The sequence below is a fragment of the Dermatophagoides pteronyssinus genome, unplaced genomic scaffold (assembly GCF_027571235.1).
Source record: "Dermatophagoides pteronyssinus isolate colony J.1.1.1.1 unplaced genomic scaffold, Derpt_VIB-CSIC_2022.12 sq0003, whole genome shotgun sequence".
In the NCBI taxonomy this organism is placed as follows: Eukaryota; Metazoa; Arthropoda; class Arachnida; order Sarcoptiformes; family Pyroglyphidae; genus Dermatophagoides; species Dermatophagoides pteronyssinus.
In genome coordinates, this window is record NW_027461527.1 from 2,652,015 (window position 1) to 2,673,381 (window position 21,367).

The following is a 21,367-nucleotide window of genomic DNA, read 5'->3' on the forward strand; positions in this document are numbered from 1 at the left end:
CTGTCAGTCCGTGAATCAGCATTTTGATTTTTGCATTGTAACTTTTGTGTGTGTTGATTGATATTGTCAATTCATTGATTTTACTTAATTCTTTGTGTGAAATTAAACAAACATTTTAATTTTGAAATTATTCAACATGAAGATTGAAGAAAATACCAAATCTAAATCGAATGAAAATGAAAAATCCGAAAAAAGCAAAAAATCAGCTAACGGTACCGTTGATCCAAAAGATAAGATTCAACAAGAAGAATTAAGCGAAGAGGATAAAGCATTGCAAGAAGAATTAGAATTGTATGTTCATCGTTTAGAAGAATCAAATGTATCTCTTTACAAACCTGCTTTGGAAGCATTACGAACACAGATCAAAAGTTCGACAACATCGATGACATCCGTACCGAAACCATTGAAATTTTTGCGACCACATTATGATACTTTGAAAAATTTGTATGAAAAAATGCCGACTGAAGAGACTAAAAATTTATTGGCCGACATTATTTCGATATTAGCTATGACTATTGATTCTGAATCACATAAAACAAATGGTGAAGCACTTAAATTTCGTTTAATTGGAAGCAAAGTTGAATCGATTGGATCATGGGGCCATGAATATGTTCGCCATATTTCGGGTGAAATTGCATCCGAATTTCAATCTACCAATGAATTGGCTGATGATTACAAAGAAAAATTGCTTAATTTGGTCGAAGAAATTATCCCATATAATATGCGTCATAATGCTGAAGCTGAAGCTTGTGATTTATTGATTGAAATCGAACGTCTTGATCTTCTTGACAAATACATCGATAACGAAGATTTGTGTCAAAAAGTTTGCTTATATCTTCGTAGTGTTGTTCCATTTGTACCGGACCCAGATAACACTAACCTATTGAAGACGATCATGTCCATCTTTTTGAAATTCGATAAACTTACCGAAGCTTGTCGTGTAGCTATGCAATTGCAAGATATCGATTCTCTTCAGGAAATTTTTGATAATGCCAAAAAAGATTCATCGATTCAAAAACAAATCGCTTACATGATTGGCCGTCAACAAATTATATTGGAAATGGATAACAATGATCTGTTGGATATTTCATCCAATTCACATTTGAATACACATTTTTTGACATTGGCTCGTGAATTGGATATTATGGAACCAAAAACACCTGATGATATTTATAAATCGCATTTAGAAGCACCGAATCGATTATATAGTACAAGTGTCGATTCTGCACGTTATAATCTGGCATCTTCATTCGTAAATGGTTTTGTTAATGCAGCATTCGGCAAAGATAAAGTCCTATTGAATGATGAAGGAAACAAATGGCTGTACAAAAACAAAGATTTAGGCATGTTCAGCGCTACCGGTTCGTTGGGTTTAATTTTATTATGGGATGTTGATGGTGGCCTAGCACAAATCGATAAATATCTTTATTCAAAAGAAGATAATATTAAAGCCGGTGCTTTGTTAGCTTGTGGTATTGTTAACAGTGGCGTAAAAAATGATTGTGATCCTGCATTGGCTTTGTTGGCCGATTATGTAACCAACAGTTCCAATACTATTCAAATCGGTGCCATTCTTGGTCTTGGCTTAGCCTATGCTGGAAGTAATCGAGCAGATTTAATCTCATTGCTTACACCTGTTTTGTTTGAGAAAGCTTCAATCGAAGTAATTGGTGTTACCGCTTTAGCCTGTGGTTTGATTGCAGTTGGATCTGGAAATAGCGAAGTTACATCAAACATCATTCAATTATTGATTGAAAAATCTGATGTTGATGTCAAAGATTATTTTGCACGATTTTTACCATTCGCTTTGGGTCTTTGTATTCTCGGAAAACAAAACAGTAGTGAAGCTATTATCGAAGCATTGGAAGTGATCCAAAATCAACAATTTAAAGCAATGGCCAAAACAATAGTGGAAGTATGCGCTTATGCTGCCACTGGAAACGTATTGAAAATTCAATCTTTATTGCATATTTGTTCCAACAGTAAATCTGATGAACAAAGTAGCGATGAACCAAGTGGTTCCAGTACGGAACAAACAACAACTTCATCGACTTCTTCATCTTCTAGCTCTAGCAACAGCAGCACTAGTAGCAGTAGCTCAAGTTCAAAATCATCATCGTCAAGGAAGAGTAGTTCATATTCAAAAAGTAACAGCACCGATAATAATTCATCAAATTCGGAATTCAATATTCAACAGGCTATCGCTACCATTGGTATTGGTTTGATTGCCATGTCCGAAGATATTAGCTGTGAAATGGCTTTCCGAACATTCGGACATTTATTGCGTTATGGTGATTCAATGGTTAAACGATCGGTTCCATTAGCTTTGGCATTGACATCTATTTCGAATCCTAAATTGAATCTTCTCGAAACGTTGAGCAAATTTAGCCATGATTCTGATTCTGAAGTTGCTTGCAATGCTATTTTTGCTATGGGATTGATTGGCGCTGGAACTAACAATGCTCGATTAGCTACAATGCTTCGTCAATTGGCCCAATATCATGTTAAAGAACCGAATTGTTTATTCATGGTTCGATTAGCTCAAGGTCTAACTCACTTGGGAAAAGGAACATTGACATTATCGCCGTTTCATTCGGATCGTCAACTATTGTTGCCCACTGCTTTGGGTGGATTGCTCATTGTTTTGATGAGCTTGATCGATCCAAAGTATACGATTCTGAAGGCACATTATTTGATCTACTTCTTGGTGCCAGCAATACAGCCACGAATGTTGATCACATTCGATGAACAATTGAATCCATTACCAGTACCAGTTCGTGTTGGTCAGGCAGTCGATGTTGTTGGACAAGCGGGAAAACCGAAAACAATTACTGGATTTCAAACGCATACTACACCTGTTTTGTTATCGATTGGTGAACGTGCCGAATTAGCCACCGAAGAATATTTGCCATTAACACCTATACTTGAAGGTTTTGTCATTCTTCGTAAAAATCCAGATTATGTTTCGTAATTATCATTTTTAAAACACATTATAATATGATAAAATGTGTGTATATAATTAATGAATGTAATGGCTGTAAAACAAGAATTAATTTTTTTCTAAATTCGTAATAAAATACAAAATTTTATCTTAAAAATTTGAAATCTTTAGAAAACAAATTCCTACAATTTTATAACGCCATCTATTATCAAAAAATTATCGTATCAGCATTGTATGTGTCACAATAACATTTTGATGTTGTTATTGAAATTTTAATTATTGCAACAATCCTTTTCTTTGCATGTATACGTTTTGTTGAATAATTGTCGATTGAGAAGAAATGGATAATTTTGATGATCAAAAATTACTTCCTATTCGGGTATTCATTTCTATTCTAAATTCGATGTTTTTCATTTAATTATCTTATTTATTTTTTGCATTCATAGAGTGATGATTATATTAAACTTAATGTTGGTGGAACATTGGTAAGATTATTGCATACGTATTATTAAAATTATAATTTGATAAATTCATCAATGTTAGTATTATACAACGATCAGTACGTTGACCAAAGTGGATTCAATGTTACGGGCAATGTTCAGTGGACGTATGGATGTGTACAAAGATGATGAAGGTAACAAATTCATTAGAGAAAAACAAAAATTGAAACTAACGATTTTATTCTGTATTATGGCCAACATTCCAGGATGGATTCTTATAGATCGTTGTGGAAAACATTTTGGCAAAATCTTAAATTTTCTACGCGATGGTAGTATTCCATTACCAGATAATCAACCTGAATTGACCGAAATTTTGATTGAAGCCAAATATTATCTTATACAAGATCTGATCGATATATGTGAAACGGCATTGAAAAAACATAAAGAATGCAAAATTATGGAACCTGTCTGTTCAGTTCCGGTATGTAAATTTTGAATTGATGATTTAATTGTTTAATTTCTCATTTTTTCCATTGTTGTAGTTAATACGATCAAAATCCGAAGAGTCCAAACTGTTAGCATTGACCAATAAGCCAGCCATTAAATTGATCTTTAATCGCCATAACAATAAATATTCCTATACCAGTGCATCCGACGAGAATCTTCTCAAGAATTTAGATTTGTTTGATAAACTTTCATTGAAATTCTGTAATCGTGTTCTGTTCATGAAAGATATCGTTTGTAGTAATGAGATCTGTTGTTGGAGTTTTTATGGTAATGGGAAAAAAGATGCAGAAATTTGTTGTACTTCAATCGTTTATGCTACAGATAAGAAACATACAAAAGTGGAATTTCCTGAAGCTCGTATCTATGAAGAAATGCTGAACATTCTTTTGTATGAAAATAATAAAAACAGTTCAGAAACGGATATTATGTTGGCCACAACCAGCACTAGTGGGAGAATTTCGGTTAATAATAAAAATGATGATAAAAAAGAGGAAACGTAAACTATGCAATTGGTACAAAAATTGGCTCATTTATTTTTGTTATATTAATATTAAAATGACATTCATCACGATAATTTTATTTATCTTTAAATCGAATTTGTTAGATAATTTGATAAATAAAATGATAAAATTCTTATTCATAGTCTGTCTTTTTATTATTCGGATATCGAGGCTGTTCGATGGCATTCGATCCGAATTTCATTTCTAAAAATTGTCGAACATTATTCGGAACGCTTACGTTGATACCAATAAATGATATCTGTTCCAAAGGTTGTAAAAAGTGTTCTGGAAAAGGCATATCTTGTGGATGATTTTCGAACCAGGTATCCTTTGTCATTGTACCGTTTGAAGAAACGAATGGAAAAATATCAACATGTATCCTATTGATTAAACTGTAATGAATTTTAATGAAATTTCCTTCCAAAGCTTTTTCCCAAACAAAACCTTGTCCATCTTCAATACGAAAACCAGGTGCTTTTTCGAATAAAACTTGAAGAATGGATAATTTGTACATATCTTCCTGATAAATGCCGATATCAATATCATAATCCCAATCAATAATCTGGCCATTACGAGCTGCACCAAGCAACGATCCACCTTCAAGCCAATAACGAACATGGAATTTCTCTAACAAATTGAAAACATAATGTCCAGTTATTTCTAGATTACGTCGACAACAAGGTGGAAGCCAACGATTTTGGATCAAATATTCTGGAATGTCGTTCATAATCGAACCAAAACATCTTGGTCGATTTCGATCACAGCCATACCATTCGATCGAATTATCTTTATTAACAATCTTCTTAATACCTAATTTGGCATACATTATTTTGTGACGTTGCTCTTCCAAATGATCATGTTTAGCTTTTGTGTGATGATCTGAGAATATTTTCGATCCATACTCCAAAAATAAAGGCGATTCAAGGATGGAAATCTTCAAATTTAATACTTGTGATTGTATCAAAAATGATTCCACAAATGGGCGAAGCAAAGGATGAGATAATTTGAAAAATATCCTTTTTGGTAAAAATACAGCAAATCCATCATTCACATATCTGTAAAGACAGTTTGTTCCATTATCGACAAAATTCAATGTCCAACGACGTATATCAAAGTTGAAATGGTCACAATAGGTTATGCTTTCTTTTGAAAACGGTAGTAACAAAACATCAGCTTTGATTAGATTTATCTTGGATACCAGAACATCGATCGACAATAAATTATTTGGAACGATTCTAGTGGAATCAGGTAAGATGAACAAATAATCGTTTTGTATGATACTGTAAAGATTTTTTCGATCATAACTATCACTTAAAGATTTTTCCAATTCGATTAATTTTAAAGAACAATCAGAAATTGTAGAAAAATCAATTGGTGGATAAATGAATGTTTCACTGAATATAATTAACTCATCAAAACTTAGACAGACATTTTTTACCGTTTCAAATAGATCATTTTGAAAATTTTCAAATTCATAAATAAGACCAGTTGTTGGATGAAGCTCAGCTGATTGATTTGGAAATAAATCCTTGTTGCTTGCTTTGAGAAGAAAAACTAAAATGATTAAATAAGCCAATATGAATAATAAAATTGTCTGCTGAACATTAGTATTCATATTTGGATCATAAAAGATCCAAAAAAGAATTATTTGAAATTGCAAAAAAAGCCTCGGAATATTCCCGCGGAATTATTCTTGAAGAAAGTTTCTTGGTATGGAAATTCATTCGATACTTTCAAATTAAAAAAACAAGAATTATTCAAAATCGAATAAAAAATGAGTTCCCTAACTATCAAAATTTTCGACAATCTTTATGAACAATTAGTAGCTACTAAAAAATGTAAGTTTAATGATATTGTCTTTTGGTTAAATGATTAATTTTTTAAAATTATTCAGTATCAGATAATTTGATTCTGGGGTAAGTTGTAAATTCTTCAGAATGCACCAATCAATTTTCATTATCATTTCCTTTTTTGTAGTTTTTTTTCATTTTTTGGCCCATTCTTTATTAATGTTCTCAATTTATACAATGAAGAAAATATTAAAAAATTAATTACGCCTTCCGGTCGTTACATTATGCGTGTTGAAGAAAAAGAAAAGGGTCGTCATCATAATTGCTTTGTCAAATCTAATCATTGTGATTGCCCGTCATTTGCATTTAATTTTGTCGAATTTGATAAACAAATATGGTGCAAACATTTGATCGCAGCTAAAATTGCATTGGCCACTGGTCAATTTAGCATCAAGACCATTTCAGATTATGAATATTCAGAAGTTTTCCAACATACTTTCATAAAATAAGACTTTTTCACCATTTATTACTGACTCAATTTTATTTTCGATCAATGAAATAATTATTAACAAGTGTAAATAATAATAAAATGCACAGGATATCAACGAAATGTTTTATTGTTTGATGGTCACACACACACAAATGTAGATTATTCACTATATTAAACTTGGATCTTGACCATTATTGTTAGGTTTCTTTAATGGTTGCTTGTCCAATGCATTGGCTCGCTTTTCAAGAAACGCTTCGAATGACATGGATGGTTCACCGGGTTTTGTATTTAGCCACCTTTCGATTTCTTCCATTTCTTTTTCCTGTCCCTGAGAATTAAACAAATTATTAGGAAACAATCAAAACAAAAATATCATTAAAATTTCAAATTCATTCTAACTTCTTCAGTCGATAGTAATGGTGCCGGATCTTTTGGACGGGATCCAATATTTGTTGGCTTTGATGTAGATGATGCCTGACTAATGATCGATGATGACGTAGTGGCTGTTGTAGATGATCTTGATTGGGCGAACATATCGAATTCTTTGTCTCCCATATTTTCTGTAGGCTGTTGTGATGATGATGTTGAGATATTGGAAGGCTTTATCATTTGAGGTGATTGAGATGAATTCATATCAAGTTTCTTCAGGCCATCGATCAAATCTGGTCCCTCATTTTCATCAGTGAAATCAATCAACGATGGTGGGTTTATTGATTTCATATTTTTCGCATTTGAATGAGGTAATTTCGATGAAGTGGATGGCATCAAATCGATATCAGTCTTTCTTTGATCACCATCATTATTGCCGCCTCGTTTTTTCTGATAACGATCAAATCTCATAAACAAATTATTCAGTTCATCATTGATACGTAATAATTCACTGGTAACTTCTTCATTGGCAACCTTCTCAATAAGATCCACGATACGTTTTTGCATAGATACTAATGTCTGATTCAATTCGATTAACAATGTCCAATCATCTTTATGCTCTTGACCGGGTCTCATTTTGGTCAACATTTCGCTCATAACTTTCATATTTCCTTGAACTACTTCCAACTCGATTTTCAATTTGTTCAACTGTTCTGGGCTCAAATGTATTGGATATAATTCACTTGTGGCTTTTGTAGCCGATGTCACTTGGTTAGTAGGTGAGGTACCTGGCATTGGATGTTTGGGAGGACTTGATGCCATCTCTTGATTTTTAAATGCAGGACTTATTTGTCTTTGAGGTGTGTAAATTGGTACTTTCGGTTCATTTGATGATTTAGGAAATTCAATGCCTTTATTTCTTAATTCATTATAAACAATGGATACACCTTGCATTTCTGGCTGACCATGAAATGCTTCAGCCCAACTTTGTATGAGACTTAAAACTTTTTCTTGAATTTCAGCGGGTGGATCATTTTTTGGGCCAATCAATTTGACTAAATCTTGAATGAAATCTTTGCTTGACACTAATATATGGAATCGTTTGCCACAATTTTTTACACATGTTTCCAACACGGTTAAAGTTAATTTAAAAACGGTAAAATTTTTTCCAGCCGTTTGTTGAAGGCGTTTTTTGATAGCGCGTAATGCATCTCGGGGACTAAGATAAAATGAATGAAGAATACGATCAAAAAAAGCTACAAAATTGAATCAAAGACAATAAATACCCGTCTTCAGTATCATTAATTATATCACAGATTTCCATATTCAATGCCCAATTTTCACTGTCCAATGATGGATCTGTTGCTTGTTCTGCTCATAATCAAAAATCAGATTTTAAAAAATTCCGAAAAACAAAAAAAAGGTGAAATATTACCGATTCGTTGTCCAACTGAAGTGGAAAATGGATTACCACTAAAACGTTGAAGTAAATCGGCCATTTTGTCACAAATGAAAAAAAATATATCGAAGCCGCAATTGAAATGCTGTTATTATGTCAAATGAAGAGTAAAATGCAATGATTCGAAGGAATATCCAAACGAAAAAATACAAATTAAAGATCTTAAAAAAATCGATCAATTGAGGATTATTATAATGATTGGAAATGAAACATCGTCATAAAAATTTGAGAAAAATTATGACATTATTTTAATTGTAAATCATTTCAAAAATATTACTGTTATTTTGATTGATTTAGGTGTGTATTTTGTTTTGTGTTTGCGTTATAATTCGTTCCACTGTTGACAAAACAAAATTATATAAAGATGAATGATGACTATCAAACCAAAAATTAATATATTCAAAGAAGAGAGAAAGTTAAATGCCTATCAATGGAAGTAAAGAAATCCAACAAAATTGTTGATGATGAGTTTGCGTTGGATACAATGTAGTGGTATCAATTTAGATGAATCCAAAAAAAAGGTAAGAATGACCGCCATCTATTGTTGGTAGGAAAATGAAAATTCTTGGATCATTTTACTCCCAAATTTTTTTCAAAAAAAAAAGTGAAACAGAAACGATTAGAATTATTCAAACAAAATTAACAAATCTTTTTTTTTCACAAATATAACAATCTGTTCAATATTTCCCTTTCCAATGTGGATAATAGATTTTTGTGTTGATTTAATTCACAATTGATGGATGTGTGTATGGCAATAAAGATTATCGCATAATTATTTTGAATATAAATTGTATATAACAAAGTAAAAACATTCTTATCATTTGAAATATAAAAAAAAAATCTAATGATGTGCCGGATGGTTAGTGTATGTGTATCAGTATAAAAAATACAATACAAATGCGAATGATTCGGCGATTTTTTTTCTGTTTTTTATTAGATTTAACCTTGCATGATATCCATTTTGTTGATAGATTTGACAACATCTGTAGCCAGATTTGATAAACGACCAGCTAACCGTGAAACATTATCCCTAACACCTTCTTTTAGATCATACATAGCAGTTGAATTAAAGTTCGATGAAATCGAATGATTCGGTACCGTTTTACGGTTAAAATAATCATCCGAACTTATACTTGTTGAACCTTCGAAGCGACCAGTAGATCTAGAATCAAGCTATCATAATAAAATAATTAAATAGAGGATTTAAATTCAAAAACAAAACTAGAACGTACATTAGATTGATCACCACCAAAATATTGTTCCGATGAAATTGCTTTTGCGTTAGCAAATTTTTTCTGCGCATCATTTGAAGATGATGAATATGATGAAGATGGTGTAGCTCTACCACCATTCTTATTTGAATGTGTATTATTAGATTCTTCAATAGGCTTTGGTTTATTCTTATTCTTTACATTTAAATCGATTGTCTGTATAGTGTCAAATACTTGTGGTTTTTTCACTTTTTTACCATTATCAGTCAATAATCCATTATCACTCCAGAAATCGTCATTCGATTTGACAAAATCTTTGTATCGATTATTAGACGATGTTGTTGATGATGACGAAAATCCTAGATCGGTGATTGTGTCAATCTTCGATTTTGACGAACTAACAACAGGATTGGTGCCTTGTTCAATAACTGTCATATCGGATACTGCAGAATGTGATTTATTTGTTCGACCTGAATTGGCAAAACCCATACCAAGTCGTTCAATTTGAGAGATTTTATTCGGATCGGATTTCAGTTTATTTTCAACTTGTTTTTGTTTTTCTTTATAAGCCAATCGTATGGAATTTAACTTTTCTTCTTGTTCCTCCGCTGTCAATTTTGTCGAAGAATCATCACTAACAGATTTGTTCTTCATCTGTTCAGTTTGCAATGCTTCTTGTTCGACTTTATCCCAATCAGTTTGTACCTTTTGAGCACCAAAACCTTTTTTAACGGGTTTCCGATTTGATGAAGATTTTTTTCCAATTACGGTTGATTTATATTCACTTAATTTGGCACCCGAATCAATCGAACTTAGATTAACATTGGGCCCTTCAGTAGATGATTTGATATTTGGTGATTTTCTGTCCGATAAAAATACATCACCACTATGTAGATTCGAATGTGATAAAGCAGTGTTTGATGCTTCCTCGAAAAAATCTTTCGTTGATTCATCTTCGATGGAATCATGTCTAATAGATTCGGATTTTGAAGTTGGAATTTCAATTGTATCCCCATAAACTTTAATAGAATTTGCTACCAGTCCGGCTAATTTATCTCGATATAATTGAGCAGCACGACTGCTGTATTTTTGATGTACATCTTTGATATTACAATTATGATTTTGAAAAAATGCTTGCTATATTCCAAAACGGATATAAAGTTCGATTATCGAATCAGAATCATAAAACAATTAAAAAAACTTACAGCATTTGCATTGCCACCTAGTTGCATAGCTCTTAATTGAGATAAAGACCAACTTGCGTCAAGCATTGTCGATCGAACAAATGATAAATGAACTCCTAATGACCGATGGATTGCCGAACAATCAATGCAAATAAAAATACCATAGGTTACACTTGCCCAGGATGGATTTTTGCTACCGCAATCAAAACAAGTCTAAATAAAAAACGAAATTCCGGTTATTTAGCAAAAGAAAATAAAATGGAAAAACAAGATGAAAACAAACTTTGTTGGCATTGTTGGAACGAAGTTTGGCTAAAATTTGTGCCGTCTCTTCTTGACTTGGATCATTTAGCGATGTAGCCATAATTAATTAATAACAATAAGAATTTTTTAAATAAAAAACTAAAAAAATTGTAAAAAAAAAAATTTATAAATAAAGACAATTCTTTAAACTTTACAATACACGCAAACGTAACGATTATGTATGCCGTGGCAAAACTCTTTTACAGAGTATTCACGATATGATTAAGCTCAAATAACATTTTTCTCAATTTTGCTTATTAATTATTTTATATTGTCATTAAATTAGCGGCAATAATGCTTATTCATTTGCTTTAAATAACACTTATCCATCATAATCTTTGAAAATTTTTTATCATCCATGGATTATCTTATCAAAAAATGAATAAAATTATTTGATAAAATGTTATGTCGTAACATCACTGTATTAAGCGCTGTAAATAATGTACGTACATAACGCCATTCCTCCCGAAAAATTATTTGGTGATTTTTTGTTTTTAATGCAACAACAATTTTGTAAATTAAAATTTATTGATATTTTATTGAATTAAATAGATAAAAACAATATAAAACAAACAAACAAACAAACAAACAAATAAACAAAAATAACAATCACAGTAATGTTGATAAAGAACAACAATATAAAGCTTTCTAAAAATCAAAATGAAATTCAAAATTGTGAATGAGAAAAAGGCCACTTGAAAATTATTATTTAACGATGATTTTTCCATCGACATAATTCGGGAAACAGATAACAATGTAGCGAATAAAATCTGAGAAATTAAATTAAAATATTCATTAAGAATTTATTTTTATTTTTATAATAAAAACAATTACTTACCTTGTTGAATCATTATGAATTGAATCAAGTTGATTAAGTTGTAAAACATTTCGATTCAGATTGTTACCCGAATAACTGAATGAAACCTGTATGAACAGAACAAAAAAAAAAAAAATTCATAATGAACATTTAGATTCATGAAAATGATGATGGGCGGTCAAAAAAATGATAGTGAAAAAAAATCACTCTACCGTGACCATTTCACAGGAAATAAAGTTTTATTTATAAAACAACTATTAACTTAGCTAAAGAATCGTAAATTTAAAATAAAAAACAACAACATTAAAATATACCTGATTTTTGAGTGAATTTTTTTCCAACATTGCCATCGGTTCAAGATGTGAATGAAACTCTTCAATTACTGTTAATTTTTTATTTAACATATGTTCAATGATGTAACCAATTGTAACATCATCCGGTAGACGTATACGATCACCAACGGAAATTAATTGTCCATTACTGTTTGTGTGTGCGTGTGTATTGAATAATTTTGAGATAAACCAACCATATAACAAAAACAACAACGAGAGTAAAAAAAACGACAAAAAAAAATCATTTAAGAATCAACAAGTCGGAAATCGATAATTAGGGACTAAAAATATAGTATATGGAATCATAACAAACAAAAACTTGTCAACAAGATTTCTATCTTCAAATAATGTTGTTATTATGTCCGTTTTAGACATGGATTCATTTTTGATTTGTTATTTTTTGTTGTTGTTGTTGTTGTTAACATTAAAAATAATACTAACCTTGCTACCGAAATCATTTTTAATGCCAATGATCTTGATATACAGAAACCAGCACCACCAGTAGCGAATGAAAAATGAATTTTTTTCTTTTAGTGGATAAATAAAGAAAGAAGAAGAAAAGAAATCTCATTAATTAAACGATGCTGATTACTTTGATTTTTTCGTAAGGAATTTTGCAATAATTAAAATGTACAATTTTTCATGAGGAGATTTTTTCTTACCTTAAATTCACGATCATCAATTTCAAGTGGATGTTTTATACTGGTTTTACCAAGATACCAATCATACATTGGATCATAATTTTGTAATAATGATAATAATCTTGGTATATTTACATAATTATCATCATCAAAATGGCACCACCATTTTTTATCACTATCAATATAATAATCAAATTCGACGCTCATTTTACAGCATAATGCTTTCCTATAGAAAAAAAAATTGTAAAATCATTATTAAAAACTGCTTTGTTTTTGTTTTTCCGTGAACAAAAAAAACATGGAATCCTCATTGGAATTCACAAAAACTAGATCATACTATAGTGAAGAAGATTATGAAAGAAATAAATTTGACCTGATCTTTGACCGTTTCATTATGGACAAACACGCACGTGCTTTTATTCACATAAAGATAGCGAAGAGTGGACAGAGATGAACATGAAAAAAAAATCGTGAACGTGCCATTTTTTTTTTTTTTTTTGCAAAATCCAATTATCCATCATCACATTTTAACTAAACTAAAATTTTTATTCAAGGAATTTTTCTTCTAAAAAAAACATAAAATAAAAATGACGTGTGTTAAGCACGAACTTAATTTTGTTTTCGACTTTTTTTCTGTTGATATTCAAACAACAATAATTACATTCAACGAAACACCTGGCCTGTCATTCACTATCATCCGTTTTTTTCTTCTAATGCTTACGTTTTTTGACCATGATCATGATCATTATTTTTGTTTCGTTTCAATGATGATGATGATCATGTTTTTTTTTCAAAAAAACCATTCCAAATTTTATAGAAAAAAGAAATACATACCTGTTATGTGAAACCGAACAATTCGTATTGACAATATGATTACCAAGTTTTTTTCGATAATATGGATCATTGTTATCGGTGAAAAAATAAGTCTGTAAAAGAAAATATGGAAAAAAAAGAATTAAAAATTTATGCAAACAAACACACATCAAATCATGGTGATGAGTTTTTATTATCGTCTTCATATTGGTTCGGAAGATGAAGATGAAGAGTGTTTTTTTGGGGTAGAAATAGCATCAATTTTTAAACATCATCATTTTCATAGAATATAGACAATTAAAGCTTATCAATCGACCGATTTTAATGTGTGTAAAACAAACGTAAAATAAATCCTCAAACCAGAAGAAAGAAGAAACTTATAAAATCAAAGATGAGAGGATGGAAAAAAGCATTGACCATCAAATCTTTTTTTTTACTTATTCCAATCATCATTCAAGTATCATCATCATCACAGGGTCATAAATAACAATATAAATTTTCCAATCTCATTTGCACTTCAAAAGATGTTTATGTTTGCTGTCCTTTTTATTCATTTCGATTAAGAATTTTTTTTTCGTTTTTGGAAAATCAAAATGATGATTATTTGCGCAAACAACAACAACGAAAGAAGAAAAAACCATTTATCGACAAAGAAGCAAAAAAGGAGAAACCTGCAAAAAAAACTTTGAAAAACATTTTCAATTTTAACCATATTTTTTGGTAATAAAAAAAACTTGAAATTTTTTTCTTTAATCGGACTTTTTCGTTTTTAAATTTATTTCAAAAAGAGAGAATTTATTTTTTTCTTTTTAAAATTCTTTGAAATTGACCCGAGATACCACCATTTATTTCGAGTGAAGTTGAAGAAAAACAAAAATCGTTGTATAGCTTCAACAACGATCATTTTTGACGATGATGATCATCATCAACAACAAGAAAAAAGGTAGTTTAAGTTGTTTGATCATTCGGTGGCCATCAATTGATTGGACGGTAGCAAGCAAGAAAGCAACAAGATGAAGAAAAATTGATGATTAGTTTTTTTTTCTTTTTTTCGTTATGACGACCAAAGACCGAGACTATCTGGCTAGACAAACATACATACCAAATTCAAAGATTGATATCAATATATATATCGAAAAGCTAAGATATATTTCAATAAAGAGAGAGAGAATAAAAAACTAATTTGTTATAGTCATTTCTCTCTCTCTCTCTCTTCCCGAGTCCAAATTTCACTGACCATAATTTTGGTGTTTGGTAAAAAACAACAACGAATATTATTATCGACTACTGGATATATTTTTAAAAAAATGACTACTGGAGGCTATTACTACCTTTGGAAATGAATATTATATGTAGATCAATATATTTGAATTTTTGTCTTTTTTTTTTGTTTCAGAACAAATCATTTTTTTAGCGACCGATTTGATTGAAACAACAACAACAACAACAACAACAACAAAGATCAAGGTATATTCGTCGAAACAAAAAACAAAAAACCGAAACATCGAAATCGATCGATTGAATTGCTTTTGTTTGTGTGTTTGTGTGTGCATTCACACAAGACCAGAAGTCTACAAAGATATGAAAAAAATTGTGCATAATAATCATTGGTTTTCAAGTATTCAAAAAAAATGTTTTTTCCCTAAACACTTGTTTTGAGAAACAATATTTTGAACAGAATTCATAATACATATAATTATGTGAAACAAAACCAAAGCAAAACGATGAAAAATGATAAGAAAATTATGAATTTTTATGTATGCATGCATGGACAGAATCATCATCATCAATCCAATTCAGGATATTGATTTCTCAATGTAGAAAATTTTAGAAATTTTCAACTTGCCATTGAAAAAAAGGTGAAAAAAACGATTTGCTTATCTAAAAGATTTGAAGAATTTGGATTCAAATCAAATGAAGAAAAGAAAGAAAAGATTAGCTAAATTTGTTTGTTTGTTTTTTTGTCAATAATCGAAACAAACAACAGGCGGCCCAATGCATTTTAATTGTGTGTGTGTTTGTGATGTGTTGGTGCATAAATTTGTTTACAAGGTTTACAATTCTGTCTGATTTGTTTGTCGAGAGAAAAAAAAGGTCAAAATCAAAATGATGTGGATGATGATGAATAAGGTAGAAAAACATAATTAATCTATCGATATATAATAGATAAACAAATGAAAATAGAATCTATTTGTTTGTTTGTTTTGTACGATGATTTATTATGGCCAAAAACAAAACAAAAAATTTGTAAAAATTCATAAAGTACTATGTTGAATATAAGAATTTGTCTATTCAGATGATGATGATGATTTGAACTATGAACTTTGAACAAAAGCAATCAAATATATAGGAATAGAAAAACAAACAAACAAACAAAAAATAATACATCATCATCATCATTGATTTGGCTATAGCAAAAAAAAATAAAATAAAATAAAATATGAAACATCATCATTTTTGATTACAGACAGAATGAGAAAAAAAAGTTTGATGAATCTTTGAATTGATCAACATTGTGTGATGGGAATTCTTAGTTTTTTTTTGCTTTTGATTGTGTTATTTTTTTTTGATTTCAATTCACCAGAAATAATCATACCCAAATAGGCAAACAGCAGTTGGCAAACACCAAATAATAATCATATTTGAAATTATTATTATCAACATTTTTTTTCTTAGATTTAAAAACTTTTTTTGTGGTTCCATTTGATTGAATTTTTTTTTTCTTCTTGTTTCCACTCATTCATTCATTGTCAATCTTTTTGGTGAACAAGAATAATACAGATTGGTGATGGTTGCGAATTCATTCAGAGTGGTGATTGATTGACTAATGATGATTGATAAAAGTTTGGGCAAAAACAACAACAACCACAAAATTCTATGGTCAAACAAAGAAAGAGAAGAGATTGGATTGAAGAAGAAAAAAAACAAACGAATCAATCAAAAACCTGTTGTATTCGCCATAATTATTATTGACATTTCATAATTATGGTTTGATTTTTCTTGCTGCTGTCCAATATTACTGATCAATAGTGATCAATAAACAGGTTTGTTGTTGTTGTTCTTTTCTGCATGATACATAATGTTAATGGTCGTTTTTAAACAACAACAACCATATCTATCTAGGACATCATTGAATTGATTAAATAAGAATCAATATCACAACGATAACAACAACAACAATAAAAAACTAGGTCGTGTGACAATTCTTATCCGTTGTTGTTGTTGATGTCAATGAAAAAAAAGAGTTTAAAAGAAGAATTTCTTCCAAATTTTTGATACAATGTTATTTTTTTCACACACACAGCATCCATGTATAGAATCATTGATAATTTTATTTTTTTTTATGTAAATGTTTACATTGTATGGGAAAATTGTCAATTGTCAATTGTGTATATTGTGTGTTAATCAATCTTTAACTAATCTTTTAAAGATAATGTTTGATAAGTAAAGTAAATTATCAACAAAAAAAAAAAATGTCAACACTACCTTGAATGAAATTATAACAACAACAACAAGATTTGTTTGAAACATTGTAATATCTGTCTCATCAATTATAATCGTGTGAATTGTAAATGAAGAAATGTTGTTGTTGCTGCTGTTGTTTTGTCAAATATTTAAAGAGCTAAATATTTATATTTGCTTGATTGATTCAAAGTCAATTGATTGATTGGTGGGAATCTTTGAAATCATCATCATTATCACTATATATCACAGAAAAACACTAACACACACAACAAATTCATTAAAATCAATTGGAAAAAACCAATTAATAATCATTCCGGGGGAAGGGAAAATCAAAATATCATCAGGTAATCTGATTGATCCGGATAAATAATTATCATTTTTAAAGAAAAAATTTAACAAAAAAAAAACATTTTCAAAATAATGAAAGTAAAAGTAAATTATCATCATTTTTTGCTTTGTTTCTCACACATTTTTCATTGACGAAAATGATCATCATTATCATCCCACAGCAAAGATGACACTTGCATTCAAGCGTATGTAGAATCATCATCATAATCTCAAGTTATAGGTTTGTGTTTGTGTTTGTGTGTATGTTCAATCATCCTCAACATTATTGATTGATGACACAATAGTGGTTATTTTTTATGTAAATAAATATCAATCAAACTACACACAAACAGACAGGTACCGTGTGAAATTATCTTAAACACCACCACCACCACCACCAACAAAAAGAAAAATCTATGGATTTCACATAAAATCAATCATTATCTTCGATTGACAATCGATCAGCCAAAGATTTCATTCATTCATTTTTTTTTTTACTATAGTTCAATTGCTATGGATATTATCATCGATAATAAAATGATAATTAACTTTTGTATTTTTTTGGTGTTTGTGTGTGAACCTCTTTTTTTTCCTTGAATGAATCAATTATTCGCCATTTAATGATTGTGGTCTGATAAAAAACAAAACAATTGTTGTGATTATTCTTGAGAAAATTTAAATTTTTTTTTCAATTCAATTCATAAGAATCTCATACGAATAAAATAGTTAAAAATAGACAACAAAGTAGAGAAAAAAAGATCAAGTGAAAAGAAAAGTTCTGGTGAGAACTTTTTACCAGCATCAAACATTGCTACACCCCCTTTTCATCTATTACCATATGTTTTGAAAGATTCTCATAAGATTTTCTTTGGTAAAAAAACAACCAAGACATAATTTTGTTTCCCTTGAGATTATAGAATTTTCGTCGAAGAAGACAAAGTTATTCGAATGAAATGTTCATAAACCAAAGAGGTCATTATAGAACAAAATCTATCTAGCTTTTTTGGATCGCATTCCAGTACACTTTCAATTTTTTTTCACGTCTAGTCATTCAACAGGCTTTTGTTGATGCACGTGCATTTGGTTTTGACCCTGTGCCAATATTTCAAATAGTCTTTTTTTTTTTGACTATTTGGTTCAAGTTTGGGTCAATGATAACTTTGTTATGAACTTTATCAATAACCGAATAGACAATCTTTTGTACAATAGAAATCGACCACAATAGTTTTGATTATTAATCAATCAAAAACTTCCAAAAGAAGAATTCCAAAAAAAATGAATGTAGAAAAAAAAGAGCACATTGAGGTGTTATTTGGGTCTTCAGGTTAATAATAACCAACCAATGTTTGACCTTTGTGATATTATCGTATAGCAATCGTGACATCAATAGAACAGCAGAAGCATTTTTTTCATTTTTTAAATCAAAATTAAAATCGCGAACAGGAGAAAAAAAATGAGTAGGGGAGTAGGAACAAAAAGAACGTTCCAGGATAGAGATTAGATTTGACAATCAAATATTTGCAACTTGAAACTGGAAATTTTTTTGTTTTGTTTTGTTCAAAGAGAAATGTTTGACATTGCAGAAACATTTCACATTCTCGTGAACAGAAATGGAAAACGAAAAGAAAAAATCAAATACTTTTGAAAATGAAAAACACCACACACAAAGACAGTCCAAAATTCATTCGAATGCACCAAAGTATTTCGAATGTTTGGTTTTTTTCGGGGGGGGGGAGGAAATCTCCTGGTATTTTTCAAATTTTACTCGCTCAGTGGTTGTTTTCTAATTCCAATGTCAAATCAGATAAAAAAAAAGCGGGACTTGGTTTATGTTCGTGCGTTGTTTTTTTTGCGAAAGCTACTATACAGAGTTTTACTGTTTGTCAAACAAACTGATAATAAATTTCATTTCTGGTATTCGGGGGTTGTTGTTGTTGTCAATAGTCGTCGTGGTGAAATGACCCAAACAGTACGAAAATATTCAACATTCGAATCAAATGTGATATGAGGGGAGAGAGTGAATGAATGAATATTTTGAATTTAAACATTGTTGGTTGTTGACGACATAAAAAAGCAGATTAGCAATGTGTATGTTGATAAATAAATCGGAGAATCATTTGGTTGAGGTCATGGGTCATTATGGTTTCGAAAAAAAGTTTTTAATTTTCCCTTTTTGTTGTTGTTGTTGTTGTTGAAAACTAAAACCAAATCGAATTTCAATCAACCGATAAGTTAGCTCAGATGATTTCAGAGAGAGATTTTGATTGAAAAAATTGAATTTGAAAGTGGTAATCACCACACACACACCGCAAAGGATTTTTTGGTCAAAAATTTGACAACTTTATGTCAAATAACATGTGTTTTGTATGTTTTTTTGTTGAAACCAATGAAATAGGAAAATTAAAAATTAATTATTCAAAAGAAAGAAAACCATATTGCTTGTTTGTAATTAATAAATTGAAATGGGCACACCAAAAATAAAAAGGTGTGAAAAACAATCAATGGTGATCATCATTCAAACGGGGAAAAATTGTATTTGCTTTTTTAGCTTACCTGATTTTTTGCCAATGTATACCATGTATCAAGGATAATATCTAAACGTGATTTATGAAATATTCTTGTTGTTTTTACTGTTATAAATATATCATCAATATTTATTTTGGATTTATTCACTGATGATGATGATGAATCATTTAATAAATCTGAATGATTCAAATTTGCTGATAATGGTAATGATGATGATAATGATGGCATCAAAATGATAACCATCGTAAATAGAAAAAATAAAAGGCACATTGATATTGTATACATAGCTATATTACATAGCCTATGTCGTAGTTGTTGATTTGAATTAAAATTTTTATAATCTTTGATGATTATAAACAACATTATGAATGATTTGATTCTTCATTTTCTTTTTTTTTCACAAAACAAAAAATTCTTATTATTTTGATTCAATTCAAATTCATTCGAATCATGAATTTGTCAAGTTTTTTAAGGCACGAAAAAAATATTCAGGAAGAAAAAAAAATCACAGAAAAAAACAAACTTTGATTGACCATCAACTACATCGCGAAACATTCAAACACAAACTGAATGTTGATAATTTTCATTTTTGATTTGCAAATACGGGGCTGTTTCGTTTATCTATTCATTTTTTGTTTACGAAGAAACCATTTTCTTTGCTTTGCTTGCTTGTTTGCTTACCAATCTCTGTGTGTGTGTTGCATAAATGCTCAGCCTTTTTTTCATGCTTGTTTTCTTCTTCATTCGAAATATAAAAAACACCACCCACTATACCATTCACTTAAATACGGCAATTGAAAAAAAATAACATTACGGCAGCTGTTCGACGACGACGACGACGACGACGATAATGATGATGATGGTGATGAACAAGTCGAAGGAGGGAAAAAAGGTCGATCCGATGATGGTCCGGTTTTGATGATCAATTCAATTCAATTCAATGTCTAATGATAATCAATATATTGAAATAGATCTGGTTATCTTGTTTGTTTGTTTGATCGTTCGTTCGCCCGATGATAATGGTGATGGTTTTCTTTTTTCTGATGATAATAGTGGCCTCTAGTATTGGTATTAGTTGTTATGAATTTTTGTGTTTTTTGGATAAGATTACGATGGAAAAACATTATTTATCTTTATCCTTTTTTTTCACATCGTTTCGAAGCTTCTGGAGTTTTACATTCAACGATTATTCAAGTAAACAAAATTTTGTTTCTTGTAATTTTAATGCAATGTCGAAAAATCGAGATTAAAT

The 21,367-nt window shown here is 30.2% G+C and overlaps 7 protein-coding genes across 10 annotated transcripts; 3 read left to right on the forward strand and 4 right to left on the reverse strand.

Moving 5' to 3' along the window:
* The first annotated feature begins 16 nt into the window (after window positions 1-16).
* On the forward strand, window positions 17-3,105 carry Rpn1 (regulatory particle non-ATPase 1). The gene has a single exon (XM_027343647.2). The coding sequence runs from the start codon at window positions 137-139 to the stop codon at window positions 2,969-2,971; it is 2,835 nt and encodes a 944-aa protein (XP_027199448.2). The 5' UTR covers window positions 17-136; the 3' UTR covers window positions 2,972-3,105.
* Window positions 3,106-3,162: 57 nt separating this feature from the next.
* LOC113793609 (BTB/POZ domain-containing adapter for CUL3-mediated RhoA degradation protein 3) lies at window positions 3,163-4,524 on the forward strand. Of its 2 annotated transcripts, XM_027343657.2 has the most exons (5): window positions 3,164-3,320; window positions 3,388-3,426; window positions 3,485-3,575; window positions 3,648-3,862; window positions 3,924-4,524. In XM_027343657.2, exons 1-5 carry the CDS (start codon window positions 3,282-3,284, stop codon window positions 4,386-4,388), a joined length of 849 nt encoding a protein of 282 aa, XP_027199458.2. In that variant the 5' UTR covers window positions 3,164-3,281; the 3' UTR covers window positions 4,389-4,524. The 2 variants fall into 2 exon arrangements, with proteins under 2 accessions (XP_075681255.1, XP_027199458.2); XM_075825140.1 differs by having other exon boundaries at window positions 3,163-3,320; window positions 3,485-3,862.
* LOC113793603 (ribitol 5-phosphate transferase FKRP) lies at window positions 4,398-6,003 on the reverse strand. Its single transcript, XM_027343652.2, has one exon. The coding sequence runs from the start codon at window positions 6,001-6,003 to the stop codon at window positions 4,522-4,524; it is 1,482 nt and encodes a 493-aa protein (XP_027199453.2). The 3' UTR covers window positions 4,398-4,521.
* A 90-nt stretch (window positions 6,004-6,093) lies between these two features.
* On the forward strand, window positions 6,094-6,788 carry LOC113793611 (zinc finger SWIM domain-containing protein 7-like). The gene is made up of 3 exons (XM_027343659.2): window positions 6,094-6,226; window positions 6,283-6,304; window positions 6,366-6,788. Exons 1-3 carry the CDS (start codon window positions 6,163-6,165, stop codon window positions 6,685-6,687), a joined length of 408 nt encoding a protein of 135 aa, XP_027199460.2. The 5' UTR covers window positions 6,094-6,162; the 3' UTR covers window positions 6,688-6,788.
* Window positions 6,701-8,575, reverse strand: LOC113793602 (TOM1-like protein 2). Its single transcript, XM_027343650.2, has 4 exons — window positions 8,473-8,575; window positions 8,324-8,408; window positions 7,068-8,256; window positions 6,701-6,996 (listed from the first exon to the last, which is right to left on the reverse strand). Exons 1-4 carry the CDS (start codon window positions 8,534-8,536, stop codon window positions 6,835-6,837), a joined length of 1,500 nt encoding a protein of 499 aa, XP_027199451.2. The 5' UTR covers window positions 8,537-8,575; the 3' UTR covers window positions 6,701-6,834.
* Window positions 8,576-9,185: 610 nt separating this feature from the next.
* ArfGAP3 (ADP-ribosylation factor GTPase activating protein 3) lies at window positions 9,186-11,386 on the reverse strand. Of its 2 annotated transcripts, XM_075825138.1 has the most exons (5): window positions 11,368-11,386; window positions 11,175-11,293; window positions 10,913-11,104; window positions 9,729-10,844; window positions 9,186-9,669 (listed from the first exon to the last, which is right to left on the reverse strand). In XM_075825138.1, exons 2-5 carry the CDS (start codon window positions 11,253-11,255, stop codon window positions 9,436-9,438), a joined length of 1,623 nt encoding a protein of 540 aa, XP_075681253.1. In that variant the 5' UTR covers window positions 11,256-11,293; window positions 11,368-11,386; the 3' UTR covers window positions 9,186-9,435. The 2 variants fall into 2 exon arrangements, with proteins under 2 accessions (XP_075681253.1, XP_027199450.2); XM_027343649.2 differs by lacking the exon at window positions 11,368-11,386 and having other exon boundaries at window positions 11,175-11,361.
* A 403-nt stretch (window positions 11,387-11,789) lies between these two features.
* On the reverse strand, window positions 11,790-21,302 carry LOC113793628 (fringe glycosyltransferase-like). Of its 2 annotated transcripts, none has more exons than XM_027343678.2 (7): window positions 20,143-21,302; window positions 13,819-13,910; window positions 13,006-13,210; window positions 12,785-12,870; window positions 12,326-12,491; window positions 12,033-12,118; window positions 11,790-11,964 (listed from the first exon to the last, which is right to left on the reverse strand). In XM_027343678.2, the coding sequence occupies exons 1-7, from the start codon at window positions 20,476-20,478 to the stop codon at window positions 11,904-11,906; spliced, it is 1,032 nt and encodes a 343-aa protein (XP_027199479.2). In that variant the 5' UTR covers window positions 20,479-21,302; the 3' UTR covers window positions 11,790-11,903. The 2 variants fall into 2 exon arrangements, with proteins under 2 accessions (XP_027199479.2, XP_027199480.2); XM_027343679.2 differs by lacking the exon at window positions 20,143-21,302 and adding an exon at window positions 17,284-17,355 and having other exon boundaries at window positions 11,792-11,964.
* Between the last annotated feature and the right edge of the window lie 65 nt (window positions 21,303-21,367).

Coding starts and splice junctions, on each gene's coding strand:
- LOC113793609 (XM_075825140.1), top strand. CDS start 3,282: ATGGATAATTTTGATGATCAAAAATTACTTCCTATTCGG. Junction 3,321..3,387: donor AAAAATTACTTCCTATTCGG/GTATTCATTTCT, acceptor TTGCATTCATAG/AGTGATGATTATATTAAACT. Junction 3,427..3,484: donor TTAATGTTGGTGGAACATTG/GTAAGATTATTG, acceptor CATCAATGTTAG/TATTATACAACGATCAGTAC.
- ArfGAP3 (XM_075825138.1), bottom strand. CDS start 11,255: ATGGCTACATCGCTAAATGATCCAAGTCAAGAAGAGACGGCACAAATT. Junction 11,105..11,174: donor GTTCCAACAATGCCAACAAA/GTTTGTTTTCAT, acceptor TTTTTTATTTAG/ACTTGTTTTGATTGCGGTAG. Junction 10,845..10,912: donor TAGGTGGCAATGCAAATGCT/GTAAGTTTTTTT, acceptor TTTGGAATATAG/CAAGCATTTTTTCAAAATCA.
- LOC113793602 (XM_027343650.2), bottom strand. CDS start 8,536: ATGGCCGATTTACTTCAACGTTTTAGTGGTAATCCATTTTCCACTTCA. Junction 8,257..8,323: donor ATTAATGATACTGAAGACGG/GTATTTATTGTC, acceptor ATTTTATCTTAG/TCCCCGAGATGCATTACGCG. Junction 6,997..7,067: donor CATTACTATCGACTGAAGAA/GTTAGAATGAAT, acceptor TTTAATTCTCAG/GGACAGGAAAAAGAAATGGA.
- LOC113793603 (XM_027343652.2), bottom strand. CDS start 6,003: ATGAATACTAATGTTCAGCAGACAATTTTATTATTCATATTGGCTTAT.
- Rpn1 (XM_027343647.2), top strand. CDS start 137: ATGAAGATTGAAGAAAATACCAAATCTAAATCGAATGAAAATGAAAAA.
- LOC113793628 (XM_027343678.2), bottom strand. CDS start 20,478: ATGTTGTTTATAATCATCAAAGATTATAAAAATTTTAATTCAAATCAA. Junction 13,911..20,142: donor ATACATTGGCAAAAAATCAG/GTAAGCTAAAAA, acceptor TTTCTTTTACAG/ACTTATTTTTTCACCGATAA. Junction 12,492..12,784: donor AAAATGATTTCGGTAGCAAG/GTTAGTATTATT, acceptor ACACACAAACAG/TAATGGACAATTAATTTCCG.
- LOC113793611 (XM_027343659.2), top strand. CDS start 6,163: ATGAGTTCCCTAACTATCAAAATTTTCGACAATCTTTATGAACAATTA. Junction 6,227..6,282: donor ATTAGTAGCTACTAAAAAAT/GTAAGTTTAATG, acceptor AAAATTATTCAG/TATCAGATAATTTGATTCTG. Junction 6,305..6,365: donor TCAGATAATTTGATTCTGGG/GTAAGTTGTAAA, acceptor CCTTTTTTGTAG/TTTTTTTTCATTTTTTGGCC.